General features: G+C 40.3%; 1 protein-coding gene across 1 annotated transcript; it reads right to left on the reverse strand.

The window, feature by feature from the left end:
• Positions 1 to 92: 92 nt before the first annotated feature.
• LOC108890944 (NAD kinase) lies at positions 93 to 9,303 on the reverse strand. Its single transcript, XM_018688032.2, has 10 exons — positions 8,892 to 9,303; positions 6,171 to 6,300; positions 5,937 to 6,045; positions 5,748 to 5,833; positions 5,555 to 5,657; positions 5,333 to 5,475; positions 4,545 to 4,644; positions 3,324 to 3,481; positions 2,951 to 3,033; positions 93 to 2,445 (listed from the first exon to the last, which is right to left on the reverse strand). Exons 1-10 carry the CDS (start codon positions 8,969 to 8,971, stop codon positions 2,298 to 2,300), a joined length of 1,140 nt encoding a protein of 379 aa, XP_018543548.1. The 5' UTR covers positions 8,972 to 9,303; the 3' UTR covers positions 93 to 2,297.
• Positions 9,304 to 14,859: the final 5,556 nt, after the last annotated feature.

Genomic DNA, 14,859 nt, shown 5'->3' on the forward strand with positions numbered 1-14,859 from the left:
TGTTTTTTTCCATTCAGGGTTCCTAATGAAATACCAAAACTAGTTGCTATTTTTTGGTTTCAGGCATGAATCACTTGGATCAAACACACTTCCTGGTTGAACTTTCTCTCCGTTTATTAAAGTGCTCTGGGAAAAAAAGTTCATATTAGAAACATTAACAATCTTACTGATACAAAAGAGTTAGAGGGTCTGAGTTACAAAAGTGAGAAGAGTTGACAGAGAAGCTGAAGTCTGGACTTTACTGAGATTAAACAGTTCAGACAACAAACTGTATCAGGTGGCAGTATCTGCTTTGAAAACTAGGGTTAGACTAGCTTTGGCTTTATTAAATGTTGGAGTACTCGCACTGTAGTACAGGGTATTTTCTAACCAACTACAAGCTGTTGAGAAATCGAGTTAGAGAGAGAGAAAACTTTTCTCCACCAACAGACAGAATTAACAAGTGAAGAGCTTATTAATGTAAAAAAAAGTACCAAATAGATTTATTTTCAGAAATGATACATTGTAAACTGGTTAATAAACATATAGACGTTACAAAACGTTCTTCAAACATCACATGTATATACACACGCAGAGTTAAAGGAATGATTGCCTTTCAGAGCTCAGTTGGTCCTCTTGAGTTACGACAAGTCGACACCACATTTCATTTTTTAGTTTGAGCCAATTCACACAGAATATATATTAACATCTAGACATTATATCTGAGCAGATGTAAGGTAGGCCACCTCGAAATATTCAGCAAAGGCTGTGCAGTGGCAGACTGGTAGCAAAGTCTGTAATAATTTAATCCCTCAACACCACACACACACACACACACAAACCATTAAAGCACCCAGAGCCCACAGATGTCGGTTTATAAAAACTACAGAGTTCAGCTATGGCTTAAAGGACAGACGCTCCTCTCTCTGCCTGGAATGAATATCACTCAACACATTCACTACATGACTGCAGAACAGAGATACTGTGGAACATAGATAATTCAATTAGTTAATCAAGTGTCACGTGCTGCAAACAGCAGAGACAGGTCGACATCTAGTTATAGTGAAAAATGCACGAAACCACAAATCTGTGCAGGTGTGTGATTAAAAACATTACCATGATGTAAACCTTAAAAAATAATATTTCTATACATGAGTGAAACCAGTGTTTAAGGCACAGTCTGTACAGTCGGGCCGCTATTGCCAAGTAGATGTCCTGTTAAAAACGTGTCATTCAATGACGGTGGAACATCAGTTTCTCCTGATTTGATAAAACTGAATTTGGGAAAGTTTGAGTCAACAGGTTTTTTTTTTTCTTCCATAAAAGTGCAACCTGACCTTCACCTCTACTGGGACAGGGAGCTTATTATAAAGTAGCAGACACGTCCCTGCCTGTTGTCTCAAAGATTAAAAAGTGCTAGAACAGACTCGATACCACCGGTCAAGAGTATTGTAGTAAACTGCTGTCCACAGCTGAACTTGTGCATTTAGTCTCAGGTTGTCCCATACTTTGCATTACCCTCTGATTACTGGTCCAACAAATTGCATTGGACAAAAGACCAGACTGAAAACACACTGGGACAATCCTGGACCAGTAGTGATGCCAAACTCCATTCAAAAATCCACCATTTTAACATGATGTATAATGAGGCTCCTTATTAACGCTGCATTTTTCTCATGTCGTCATCGAGGTTCTCTGAGGAGAATGAGTGAGTGTCTCTCTATGGAGACACAAAGTGTTCAATAAACTGTTAAGTTAGTAAGACAAATATTTTGTTTTTTTGTCTTTTCATCTTTTTGTTTCATAGTAAGAGTTATTTAATATCATTTGCGCTTCATTACAGCTTTTATTTCCAAATGTCACTTTTCAAGACTGTTGAGTTTCAGCCAATTGAAATAAAAATGAAAAAGAACTGAAAGAACATTTTACAGTAATTCTGTCATTTTAAAAATGATTTCAGTTATTTATATTCTATTTAATTCATTCATATGATCTTTTTTAAATGTCTTATTTAATGAATTGAATTGAATTGAATTGTTGACTTTGAGGTTTCATAGTTCTCCTATTTTTTCTCACATATTTATTTTTGCCAAATCCAATATGGAGGACCACAGTAAAGAGCTGTTTGGCCCAGTTCTTTCACCACAGTCATTCTAATACACACAAAGAGAAATATTATTTTGAGATTTTTTTGAGTGGAGTTTGGTGAGACCCTCTTTTCATAAAAGACCAAGCGGCACAGAGCACGGGCGAGCTAAAACCAAGACTTTGGAGTCGTGGAGACCTCGGAGAAGATCCTGAAGATCATGGAATCGGCCTCAGAACTCCTCGTCCTCTGAGCTGAGGTAGTTCTGCTTCTTCCTGACGTTCCAGTGCAAACACTGGGCCAGGCTCTCGAACCAGTCGTTGACCGGGTCACGGAAACAGATGGAGGGAACAGGGAAGCAGGAAGTGGTGATGGTAATACTGGAAAAGGAGTGGGGAAAAAAGATCATCAAAGACAATAAAGATCTGAAAAGGTTTTGTGTCACAAAGGTTGGAGGTGGAATGAGGAAGGAAAAGTTCAGGTATTTGCAATCACAAGAACAACAGAGGGGGTGTTGACATCAGCTGCAGCAACACAACTTCCTTCTGAAGCAACACTGAGTTTTTCTAAAAAAATTTCCAGTGAGTAATAATGATGGGCAGCTCATTTCAAGAAGCAGGAAGATGATTATCTGTGGATGAGTTACATAAAGGAAGAAGCAGGATCTGGACCAAGGGACAGTCTTGGCCTCAAGCCCATTAAACAGGTTAATAAGGTTACATAACAAAGCCTATGAGTGTTGAGGCAGCTGCTGAGTGAGTTAAACGTATTATCCATTACCAAACCTGTGGCCTTTATTTCTGCTTCATTTACTCTGCTTCATTGTCTCTCTTGTTCAGTGTCTGTGAGGCTGTGGATTGATGACCAGCTCGTATGTGGACTAACCTGTCTCCATGGCAGATCTCTTGTCTCTTTCTTCCATCAAATGACACCCAGGCCGTGTTTCTGGCGTCACGTGACAGCATTATCTGGAACAACGACGAAAAAAGAATGAAGAAAAGTCACAGGAGGAAACAGTTCTGTATGTTTTATCTCCTCATTGTGACATAACACAGCCAGACAAAACAGTTAATAAATATTAACTAAATTAAATGTACTAATAATGGCAGTGAAGAAGTGCAGGAGCTTTACCACTTGCATGTTAAAAACACATTGTTCAGGAAGAAAATGCTTTGACTTCTGATATCAGTGCAAACCAAACCACTTCCCTGACAAACTCAAACAGTCTGAGTAAATATCAGTCAGTCAGAGTAAATACCTTGAGCTCCACCCCGGCAGGCACCACGATGGGTCTGAAGGAGAGCGAGTGAGGGCAGATGGGGGTGATCATGATGGCGGGGACGTTGGGATGGATCATGGAAGCTCCTGCAGCCACAGCGTACGCTGTACTTCCTGTAGGTGTAGATACAATCACACCTGAGGATGCACACAGACACACACAAACTGTGTTAGGACACAGTCACCACAGGATGAGACAGCAAACACCTCCTCTCTGCCAAAGGCAATAAAAAGGGGTTGCTGTGATATATTTTTTCACAATAAAAAAAATGACACAATGATGCACAGATGAAAAATAATTGTGTTGGCCTGTATGTTATCCTCACATTAACAACCTGCCGTGACTAGGAGGAGTAATGAGACTGGGGCCGCAACTAAAAATTGATTATCGATGAGCGGCAGATTAATTGTTTAGTCTATGTCAGAAAAAGTGAGTGATGCCCATGGAGCTCAGGGTGACATCTTTAAACTGCTTGTTTTGTCCGACCAACAGAACAAAACTACATTAAATTTACAGTAACATGAAACTGAGAAAAGCAGCAAATTCTCACACTGGACAGACTAAAACCAGACATACGTTATTATACATTAACATTCCAACATAAACTGAACAGTACAGAAGACGACTGACTCAAAAGGATCCACAGGTTCTACTTTTTGTATTATTGTTGCTGGTGGATTCCATGCACATGTTGTTTAGTTGAACATTACTTCCCTTAAACTTTTACCACTATTACAACAATGACTATGGTGGTGGTTGGGTGTGTGTGTGCGTGTGGGTGGGTGGGTGGATACAGGGTCATATGTGTATAAAGTGAATAAATATGTTGTTAAGCTACTGCAGTTTCTAGAGTTTTTAGAGTTTTTGTGGCTATTTAATGTTTATTTAACAAAGTTCCTCTCTCACAATTCAACACTGATGTCTAGAAACTTCTGTACAAAGTGCACTGCTGCGAGGTGAAGGCCAGACAGAGAAGCAGAGACTAAACTTTGCCCCGTACCCATGTCTCTGTATCTGTCAGACAGATTTCGTGTTGAATACCACTCTGTCCTGGAAATGAAAGTGCATGTTTGGCATTTTTAAAAACACACAACACTGATCTGGTTCATGTGTCGGCACTCTCTTACTTTGGACTTGTTAAAAAGTAAGGTTAAGTATTTATATTTCCCCCAACCTCTGACAGATGATCTGTCCACTCACCGTCTCCCTGCACTGTGGTGATGAGGTGTCCATCCAGGAACAGGTCCACATTGGAGAGATAGGAGGAGGGTCCTCTGTCCACCACCACCTCGTTCAGAACCTGAAACACACACACAGAGGAAAACACATTCACGTGTTAACATCTGCAGAATCCAGTCTGCTGTAAAAGTCAGTGACAGCGTCTGCAGCCGCGAGCGTCGACACTGCACCAGTTCAGCCACATTACTTCACACACCTGTAATTATAAATGTGCCTGGAGAGAAAAACATAAACAGGCTGAAAGCCTAAAAAGATGCTTCAGGTCGAACTGAAAACATGGCTGAAACATGAGTCGCCTCTTCTAATGTGAAGATTAGTGATGGTAAAAAATCAGAGACAATGAAGCTCCTTCCTGCACAGCTATGGTTCGTGTTACACAGCTGATGGTATTATTTGCTCATGTGAACAACAGCTTCAAAGAATCACAGACATCAGGCTGAAAACAGCTGAGTCATGATGTTGACATTACATAGGCGAGCTGTTTAGGAGTGGACGTATTTTACAGGGGAGAGTCTGAACGCCTCAGAGTCTTTTGTCCCTGTTTTCTCTCTGTCACTAGAGTCAAAGCCTCAAAGTTGTTAATGTCTTTCTGCCCTGGGCGTTAGATGTCTCCAAGTCATGCGAGAAGCAGAGCCAATCGTCACCAAGCAAAGATGTGCATACATATGCAAGCAGAGTGTGAATATTAATGTTGTCAAAAGCTCATTACACAGGGACACCCCAGAACTGGTTTAAGGTGCTGACTCTACCTGATACTGCATGGCTTTGCTGCTACTTTCGACGTCCCCGTTGGTCAGGATGATCCCCTTCTCGTCCACTCTGGCCTTCTTTTCCCAGTTCTCTTTAAGAACTCGGACTTTCAAGCGACTTCGCAGAACGATGGCAGCATTACCTGCGAACAGTACGCATGTAAATACCACGTCTCTGCAGACAGAGGGTTGTGTTGTTGTAGGTTAGAGAATGTTCAGTACCTTCAATAATTTGGGTGACCTGAGACTGATAGGTGTCAAATTTAAAAGGTGTCAGGAAGCCCAGGGAGCCCAGGTGGAAGGCCATAACTGGTGGAACACTCTCCTACAAAAAAAGAAAGGGAGGTTTGTTACATCCTACCAGTAAATACACAAACCCACACAGGCTGTTTTTAAATTGACGGCTGCTGAATACCTGGAAGAGCGAAGATGCATACAGCAAAGTCCCATCTCCACCAAGACAGATGATGAAGTCCACACGGTTTGAGATGTCATCAAGATCTAAAAACATCAAGACAATAAACTGTTTAAATATCTTATAGAGAAAACCACACATTATTTTTTATATACAGTGCCCTTAGAAATTACTACAAAAATCTCATACCTTCTCTGAAAGTACAGAATTTCTTGGTAATGGCCCCAAAGTTTTCATCTCCTGAAATGGCTGGGTCCTCCAGAACTTTCTTTTCCACATAAACAATCATGTTTTTCACCTACAACAACACAAAAGGACACAACAATAGCAATTAGCACTGCAGCAATACAGGTTTTTTAAAAATCAGCATCTAAACAGATCATTATCCACGCCAAGAATGAAGTGTTCAGCTCGTGGTCGTACCTCGGTGAGGAATACGCAAAGCTCTTTGAAAGGCTGAAGCAGACTGGCATCTCGAATCTTCTTGATGACAAGGACACTTTTTGGCGGCTTGTTCCACGTCAGTCTCTGGCTGGCGGGGTCCTGAATGTGCCTGAACACAAAAACACAACTTTCACCTCAGGAGGACGAAGCAAACTCAACAGTCTTGTCAAGGATTCCTCAAATTTTACATCAGCTATGACCTGAACACTGAGCCTCAGATCATAGCTGATGTAAGACCTGTTAACTAACTGAAGCATTGCTCTGTTCATCATAACCAGGACTGATTAGTACCTATCCAATTAGAGACATCGGCTTAAAGTCTAGCTCTGCTGCCACACAGTGTACTGTACAGCTGACCCCCATGTGTTGTCTGCAGGGCCTTCACCTCAAGTCAACCCCCTGACAGACACTGTGGGACATCATGAGCACAATGAAAAATGTTTATAAAAGTGAAAAAGGAAAGATTAAAAACATGGGAGTTGATAAAAAAATCTCTCCAAAAGTCAGCTCTAAAAGCCAACATGCATTCTAGGATGGCAGGTGAGGAGCCATGAGTGGTGAAGACAAAAACACGATATAAAAATGACTAAACCAACAAGAGGCATTCCCACAGACTGAAACCAATTCAAAATCATATGGAAAATGGGTAAAAGTTAAAACTGGAAATTGCCACAGGGTCCAAGCCTATGAATATTTAACAACACCAGTGTCTGTTGACTGGAGTTAGTTACGGCTCTGTCAGTGTTAGGAAGTTACTGATTGTACAACAGGCTGTGTCTGCCTCTTATACAAGGGTTTATCTGTGTGGTATGATTACAGCTTTGAAGCAGCCATTTTCTAAATAATCAGCCATAAACGTTTGTCTTGGATTTCAAATACAAAACCTATTGACACAATATCTACTTGGAGTCATATGATCAATACATAATCTATATTTGCAGGCAGGGTCATATCGCCACAGGCTGCCCACACTGTACATCTCAGTCACTTTCAAACAGCTTGTGCATTAGCATCAGTATCACACTTTGACATTTACGGCGATCACATGTGGAGAATGGCAGTTTCAAGCCTGGTTAAAAAAAGCTGTATCAATCTGTGGACGTCATCCAGACTGAACGAGAGGAGGAGGAGATGATAACTAATCAGCATCTGCTCAGGGGAACAAATCATTTGAGTGAATCTAATCACATCAGAAAACATTAGTGACTAGTTCAATGTGTCAGATACGTTGTATGAACAGCGCAGTGTTGGAAAGAAGGGGGGTTATATTCAATATATCCAGCTGTTATTATATGAGGTTTTTATGAAGCTAATGATGACTGAGAGGTGTTACACAACACAGATCATAAGAGCTTGTGTGTGCATAAAGTTGTTGTTGCTGCAGGGGGAGTTTAAATTCAACTTTATTTATTTATTTATATTTATTTACTTTGTCTAAAATCTGCCCACCTTGAACTTGATATGTTACTATACTGCCTAAATAAATCTTGATAATCACGATCTGAGATTTATGATATTCCCAGATGTTGACAGATGTTCCCTCTGCTCCTGCACGTCATGTCAGTTTTACCGTGAATACGAGCTGCAACTGCTCCATGAGGTGATTAACGGGTCATTTTTTGCACGCTCTGGCAGATTGCATCAGAGTGTCAACAGCAGCTGCACATGTGGTAATTGATCTGCTATTGTTGATAGTCCAAGATAAATATTAAAATTATCAGACAAACAATGTGAAACTATTGTGATTAGCTGGAAGTTGCAGCCTCGAGAAATAATCCTGCTCTTTTATCTCTTTATTAGAGATATGACCTGTAACATAATGACATGAGTCTGCAGGTTTCCTCTCCACCTGAGGACACTGGGAGGAGAGCGTAGCACATGCTCTGAAATGTGGAGCTGGAGTGTTTGAAATAAAGACCTGCAAAGTCCTGACTCTAAAGTCCTTAGTCCTAGCAAACAAATGCCAGAAGCAGCATCATTTTAACATATCCGGTTCCTGTTTTGTAATCAAACACAAAAACACCACAAACTAAAGCCTTCAAGTGCCTCAGACGATTTACAAAAGTAGTGATTACCAGGATCAAATTGCATTGTATGCAGAGGTTGTTGTGTCCATCTAAACTTTTACAGTTGGAGGCAAACACCCAAATATAGTCAAACATTTCCTAAATGAAGTGAACCTGAATGACCCAAATGGACAAGTACAGAGAGAAAACTGAAACCGAGCAGAGCTGGGTTTCAAATACAAGTAAAACAACACAAAGCAAAACTTCATTTGCATTAGAAACTGCGACAAGCTCTGATCTATTCATCCTCCTCTGACCAGCTCAAAGCGTCCACACCCTGACCCCTCCAGTTTCATTCAACAGCCTCCGCTTTGTCCACATCACAGGGCCTGAATGTGATAACATGCAAACACTGCCACTTCTAAAGTCTTTCAACTACCACTTTATATGAACCTATAAACACCTCGCTGCAGCCCTGCTAACTCAAGATGAATCTGTTTTTATTAACTGTCCTGTTTCTTGTATAGCATTGTTCTCTACTTTGTCCAGACTTTTGAAGCATAGCTCTGATGTGACATCAGTTAATAACTCTGTTAGCTCACTCTCTGAACATCTGGTTGGCAGTGATCCGTGCGCTGTCTGCTGGTCACCTATCAAACACGCTGACAAAGAGACAGAAAGACACTCCTCTCACCATTTCCACACTTTGTTGTCGCCATGGCTCCCAGGTGTGTCCTGCAGTACGCACTGGTTGAACTTCATGACTGTACACATGTAACAAAGATGTTTCTTTAGGTCAACTCAGCTGGAGAACGGGACTCTGCTCAGGTGGCCCGCTCTGACAAAACAACTCAACAACTTCCTCCAATGCTGCACATCGTGGAGCAGCAGCAGCAGCAGCAGCAGCAGCAGCAGCAGCGTCCGTTGGTTTGTTGTGGAGGAGCTGTGAGTCAGCTGGCGGCTGTCTGAGAGGCTGAGAGCGTCTCCATGCACTGTGGTCAGGCCCCGGTATCAGCTACCAACCCCTCCAGCTGGATTCACAGTGGCTATATTTGTTCCAGTGAGGACTTAACACTAAACCCTCGTGGTGCATTCTGCCGCTGAATTAAAGCTCTTGCTCATCTTAAGGTTGACTTCATCTCAGCTCCCGCCCACTCTGAGCTGAGCTGGGCACGCCCACTTCAGGGAAGGGCTTTCCTCATTGGACAGGTGTGATTCAGTGAAACACAACAATGACATGGCTGTTCCTAAAACAAGTATATCCACTATAATGACAGGTATTAGGGCTCAGTGAGCTGAGGGTTGTTCCAACATTATTCTTTCTTTTTCTAAATATTTTTCTTCTGCTGCAGCTATTCATTTTAGCTGCAGAAGAGGCCCATCCTTCACTCTCTCTCTTCCTGAAAACTTGTCATAAAATGACATGGTCTGGTGATCTGCAGGAGGGGGAAGTCCAGGGTAAAATATACCAACAGGACTACACATAAATGATGTAACGATGTGTTATGGGAAACACAACAGGATGTACTAATGTTCCTAATGTTTTTACAGTCCAACCAATTAAACAAAAATAACCAGTTAACATTGACTGCTCACTCTAAAGAACTATCTCCTCCACTACTGGACTATCAACCAGTAATCAGATTACAAAGACAAAACATCAACCTCTACACATGATTCATGTGAGTCTGATGCAGTTTCAAAACAAAAAAGAAAAGAAAAGCAGATTTGCTGTGAGGCACAGGTCACTGGCATGTCTGCCTCTTTGGCTCATTGTTGCTTTTTGTTCCAGGGTGTGTTTAGAGTCAGAGGGGCCGACATGACGTTTGGAAATTCTCTCTGTAGTCAAAAAACAAATGCTCTGCAACAATTAATGCCCGAAGCTAAACTGTGCAGTATCACTACCACACCCCTCCACAGAGAGTGAATACAGTGTCCAGAGGCAGTTTCCAGTCATGGAGGGTCTGACCAGACTTTACTCTGATATCTGCTGCCATGTCACCTGTATTATTGCTTCATGTGCTGAAGCACAACACCTCCTGCATTTATTTTGGAATAAAAATAGCCTGGTCTTGCTACTTTTGACCTGTCGAGCAGCTTTGAGGAAGATTATCCTTCAATTACTGCCACCTAAAAACAAACAGTGCTGGGAGCCACTTATGTGATTGTAGGAGTCAAAAGGCCAGCAGTCTGACCGGGCTCTGACGGGAAAGACTCCTTCTTATCTCTGCTCTGATTCATTATGGAGAATCTATGCAACAGTTTGTGCAGGTGGACACAAAACACAATGACATGAAACTCCTCTTATCTATGGAAAACACAGTCCAATGCAACAGCTCTGCAACAATTAAATACCTATGTACCTTTGTGAAGTGGTCAGCCTCTGTTCATAATCTGCCTGAATGGTGCTGATTAAATTATCATCTAATTAGTTGGACTGATTATATACTGAAACTAGATTGAGCATGGCTCTGCATCTACAGGCTTACAAATGTATTAGATGAACCTACACCTCTCTGACACAGCCTCGACAAAGACTGAATGTCAGGAGCTTTATGGGGGTGGTGTATATTTCAGGGTTAATTACTGGATTACATCTGTCGATTAATCAGTCATAGTTTAATTCCAGTCTCTCAAACACTGGGTCAAACAAAAAAAGAAATTTGATGGCATCAGATTGGGCATTCAAAAAGTGTAACAATGATATGATATTCTGACTTTTAAGACCAAACTACTTGTTGAGAAAGTAGTCAGATTAATTAATAATGTCGATAATTGGTAGCTCTTGTTATTTTGTCCATAATGTGTTTGCAACTTCAGTGGAAAACCTAGTTTAGGAGTTGATTAATCAGTAAATATGCAGGGGAGGATGAGTTTAACCTAATTTAGTCAGAAACAGGTGAGGGTGATGTCATTCAGCTTCACGCTCAGAATAAACTAAAGGTTTTGATGCATGTTTCTTTGTGTTTTCATGCACAACTGCCTGATTTAAAAGATATATTTAATAAATAACATATAGTGCGGAAATCAAATTTTAAAAAGTCACATTAGAATGAACGAATGGTGGTTTCCCTCTCTAGCTGAATCTATTGTTTGTGGGTTTTTTTTATTAGCTAGCCATAATATTGAAAATGGATATTGTTTGTGAAGGCTTAGAGAAGTGCCAGACTTGGGAAAGCACCAAACAGCAGCAGATTTAACAGTCACATATCTGGGATTTTCTCTACCCAACAACAGAGAGCAGTCAGAAAATAATCAGTCAGAAATGTGGTGGAGACACATTTTTCACATTTTGCCTCTGGATTCCAGCACGTAGGATTTAACAGAATAATGAGGTTAAACCTTCAACTTTAATCTCAGGGTCAGTACGTACACATCAGATTAACAGTGGAGGAACTGTTTTATATTGGTCCAGTTTTAAGGGACAAATAAATACATGGATGAGTTAACATAAACTAAGATAATATTTATTGTGCTTTCTCTGATGATGCTCTGTCAGCTCTGGTACCAGACATCTTCACTTCTTGTTTGTTTCTAGGTCTGAGCTGATACAGTACTTCAGTTTTGGCACTTTGAGACACATTGACACATTTTTCAACAAAATCTTTTTTTCCATTTAACATAAAAGGACAACATGAGTTTTCAAATCTTAAATGTTATCTGAAGAAAAAGAGTCGTACATGAGCTTAAAAAAATACTCACTAGTTAATATGTGATTAAAAAAATGAGAGAAGATTATGAATTTGACCAGACATTTTAATGCCAAATCAGTACTTGATACTCTTTGATTCCTGGTGCAGGTGACACATTTCAGTTGCTCTCAAAAAAGCACTCAATATGTATTTCTACAGATTTCAGGGGCTTTCTGTCAGTCTGGTCTTCAGCAGCTCATGTTGACTGAGGTCACGTGACACTGAGCTTATAAATGCCAGGGTTTCCATGTCTCAGTGTGTAGGCTGATTGTCCTGCTGGCAGCCCTCACAGTCACTGGTTTCATTAAACACTTTTTAATCTCACCATCACTTTACCTGGCGTTGTATCTAAAAGTAGTAAAATCTATGATGCTGAACTAATAGAAAATGTCAAATACAACAATAAGTAATATTTTGTATTTTGTATGTATTAGTGCAGCCATAGAGCACATCCTTGTTTCCTTATTTACTTTTAGGCCACTAAACAGAATAAATATGTGACATTACCGTACCACACCTTTTTCATTCTAAGGTGAGATAAGAGGACATTTGGAAATTTAAGACTGGGCTTGTGAATTTTATCATAATCAGCTGTTGACTGTTGACTGATCTGTGAGGTTCAGCAGTTAGACAGTAAATACGCAGGGGAGGATGGTTTAACCTAATTTACTCAGGAACAGGTCAGGTTAATGTCATTCAGCTCCATGCTCAGCAGTGTGGTCTGTACAAGAAGAATCAGTAGAGATTTACTGTATGTAGACTAAACGAAAGGTTTTGATGCATGCGTCTTTGTATTTTCACGCCCTGTATATTCTGAACAGCTGCCTGATTTAAAGACTTATATATTTAATAATAACTAAGCTAAGCTGGTGTCTGAGGTGTTGTGGTTAGTTATCACATGTGGCTGCCACTGTGGGGTCAGTTACCACATGTTGAACTTTAACGTTTTTTCCAGATGTTGCCTGGAAATGCCCACATACACAACAGACATACTGAGCCTTGGCGACTTTATTTCATGATATTTAAAATCAATCAAATCAAAATCAAAATTTGTTATATGTGTAAATTAACAACTGAAATTTAGTTTGATTACATATGAGTTTTGTTGGCAGTGACTGTGGTATAAGCAGGATAATTCTCTCCAGGTTTGTTATAGATGACAGGGACATAAGACAGTAAGTCAGTGTCCTTTACATAACACACACCATAACTTTGACACTCCCTCACTACATTCCTTATCTGGACTGGTCTGCCTTATTTTAGGTTTAATACTTTTAGATGTGTTAAAATACTGAACATCTGAAATATTTTAAAAATACCATTCTTATGTGCAGTACAGAGAAATCCCATTCGGGCTTTTACTGAACAGGTAAATCTGACAGCTAACTGTGTACTGTCCAGTTCTGCAAAGCCCCACATAAAAGGTAAATATTTGCAGTGTTACAACTAAGCAAATTCATCAACAACATGCAGAGCAGTAATTTATGATGAGATCTGACTTAAGCAGACCAGAACTGGGCCTGCACAGATGCAATATGCTCCCTGTCTCCTCAGATATTAAAGACCTGGTGTTATAAACCTTAACTAGACCAACAAGATCTAAAAGCAGTTTTCATGGTTTCTGGGTCGTACAGGCTCAACTCTCACTACTATGCAAATCTGTGAGTCATGACTGTAATAAAAAAAGGTACAAACACTCAACCGCACCTGAGGTCATGGAAACCATTGTGTTTGTCTGACTTACATTACTGCGTGTGGATTCTGGAGCATGCATGCCTTTGGGCCGAAACGTGGTCACAGGGCTTGGTCCATGAAGTGACTGAGTCCTCCTGACAAAGACAAGATAAACATTCGGGTTTGATTAAAGAAAGCTGCTGGACAGGTATGCAAATGAAGACCTCTATGATTTGTTAACACAACGGTTTCAAAGAGAGAACTATTTTTAAACAGCTAAAAAAAGAAGTGAAAGTTTCCTTTTATTACAGGTGCAATATGTAAAAAAACACACAAACTCTCCTATGAATTCACAGGATGAAGTAATAAATCTGTGCATGCTCGGCTGCTGATGGAGGTCTCTGAAATCCCTACATTACTACACAAGTCTTTATGTAAAGTTTCAGACCAAATGAATTTCAATTTCATTTAATTTCTCTGTTGTTAAGAAAATGGAGAAGTGAGAGAATAATGATTGAGACATTTAGAGTTAGAGTCTGAGCTGAATCATTTCCACAGATTAATTAACAATCAGCTCTGTGACAGTTCTCAGTGGTCACCCTGCTATCATAAATCACCAGTCTACCTAATATATTACATAACATCAGAACTTGACAAATGGTGCAGCCCTCTGTGACCTTTCACCCAGTACTGTACTTTCACTGTACTGTATTTCACAAGTGTTGACAAATGGTAAAAATGCATTGTGAGACATCTGAAAAACAAACACTTCTATCTATCCTTCCTGTATCAGTAAATTAAGAAATCAGCCACAACAGTTTAATAACCACTAACATTATCACATCAGACGTTTTAATCTAATGTAGAAAGGTTGCTTTCTGGTCAGTGATACCGAGCTGTGGAGCGTAAGAAGATGGCCGCCTCGGACTACAGCAGCTTTTCCACTGCATCTCATCACTCGACCAGAAAATCCTCTTATCAGTCTGACTCTGTGAATTCACCTCCTGCTGTTTGCTGTTCTTTAAAGCTGCATTAATCAATATTTCCATAAGAACACTGAACAAAGTGGATGTGTGTCATGTGATAAACCAACAGGAAATTGTCACCAGCTTTGCTCTGTTTTTCAGCCTTTTTTAGCTCATTGTTTTGGTGTTAGTCAGGAGGTCAGAAACACAAATCAAATGGGTTGATAATATTTTCATATAACACAGTTGTTGCTGTTTGTCTGTCGGCCTGTTCAGTGGCTTTTCAAGATCACCGGCCCCACCACTGTTACCACTGTCCAGGAACATTACT

The sequence above is a fragment of the Lates calcarifer genome, unplaced genomic scaffold (assembly GCF_001640805.2).
Source record: "Lates calcarifer isolate ASB-BC8 unplaced genomic scaffold, TLL_Latcal_v3 _unitig_183_quiver_1422, whole genome shotgun sequence".
NCBI lineage: Eukaryota > Metazoa > Chordata > Actinopteri > Centropomidae > Lates > Lates calcarifer.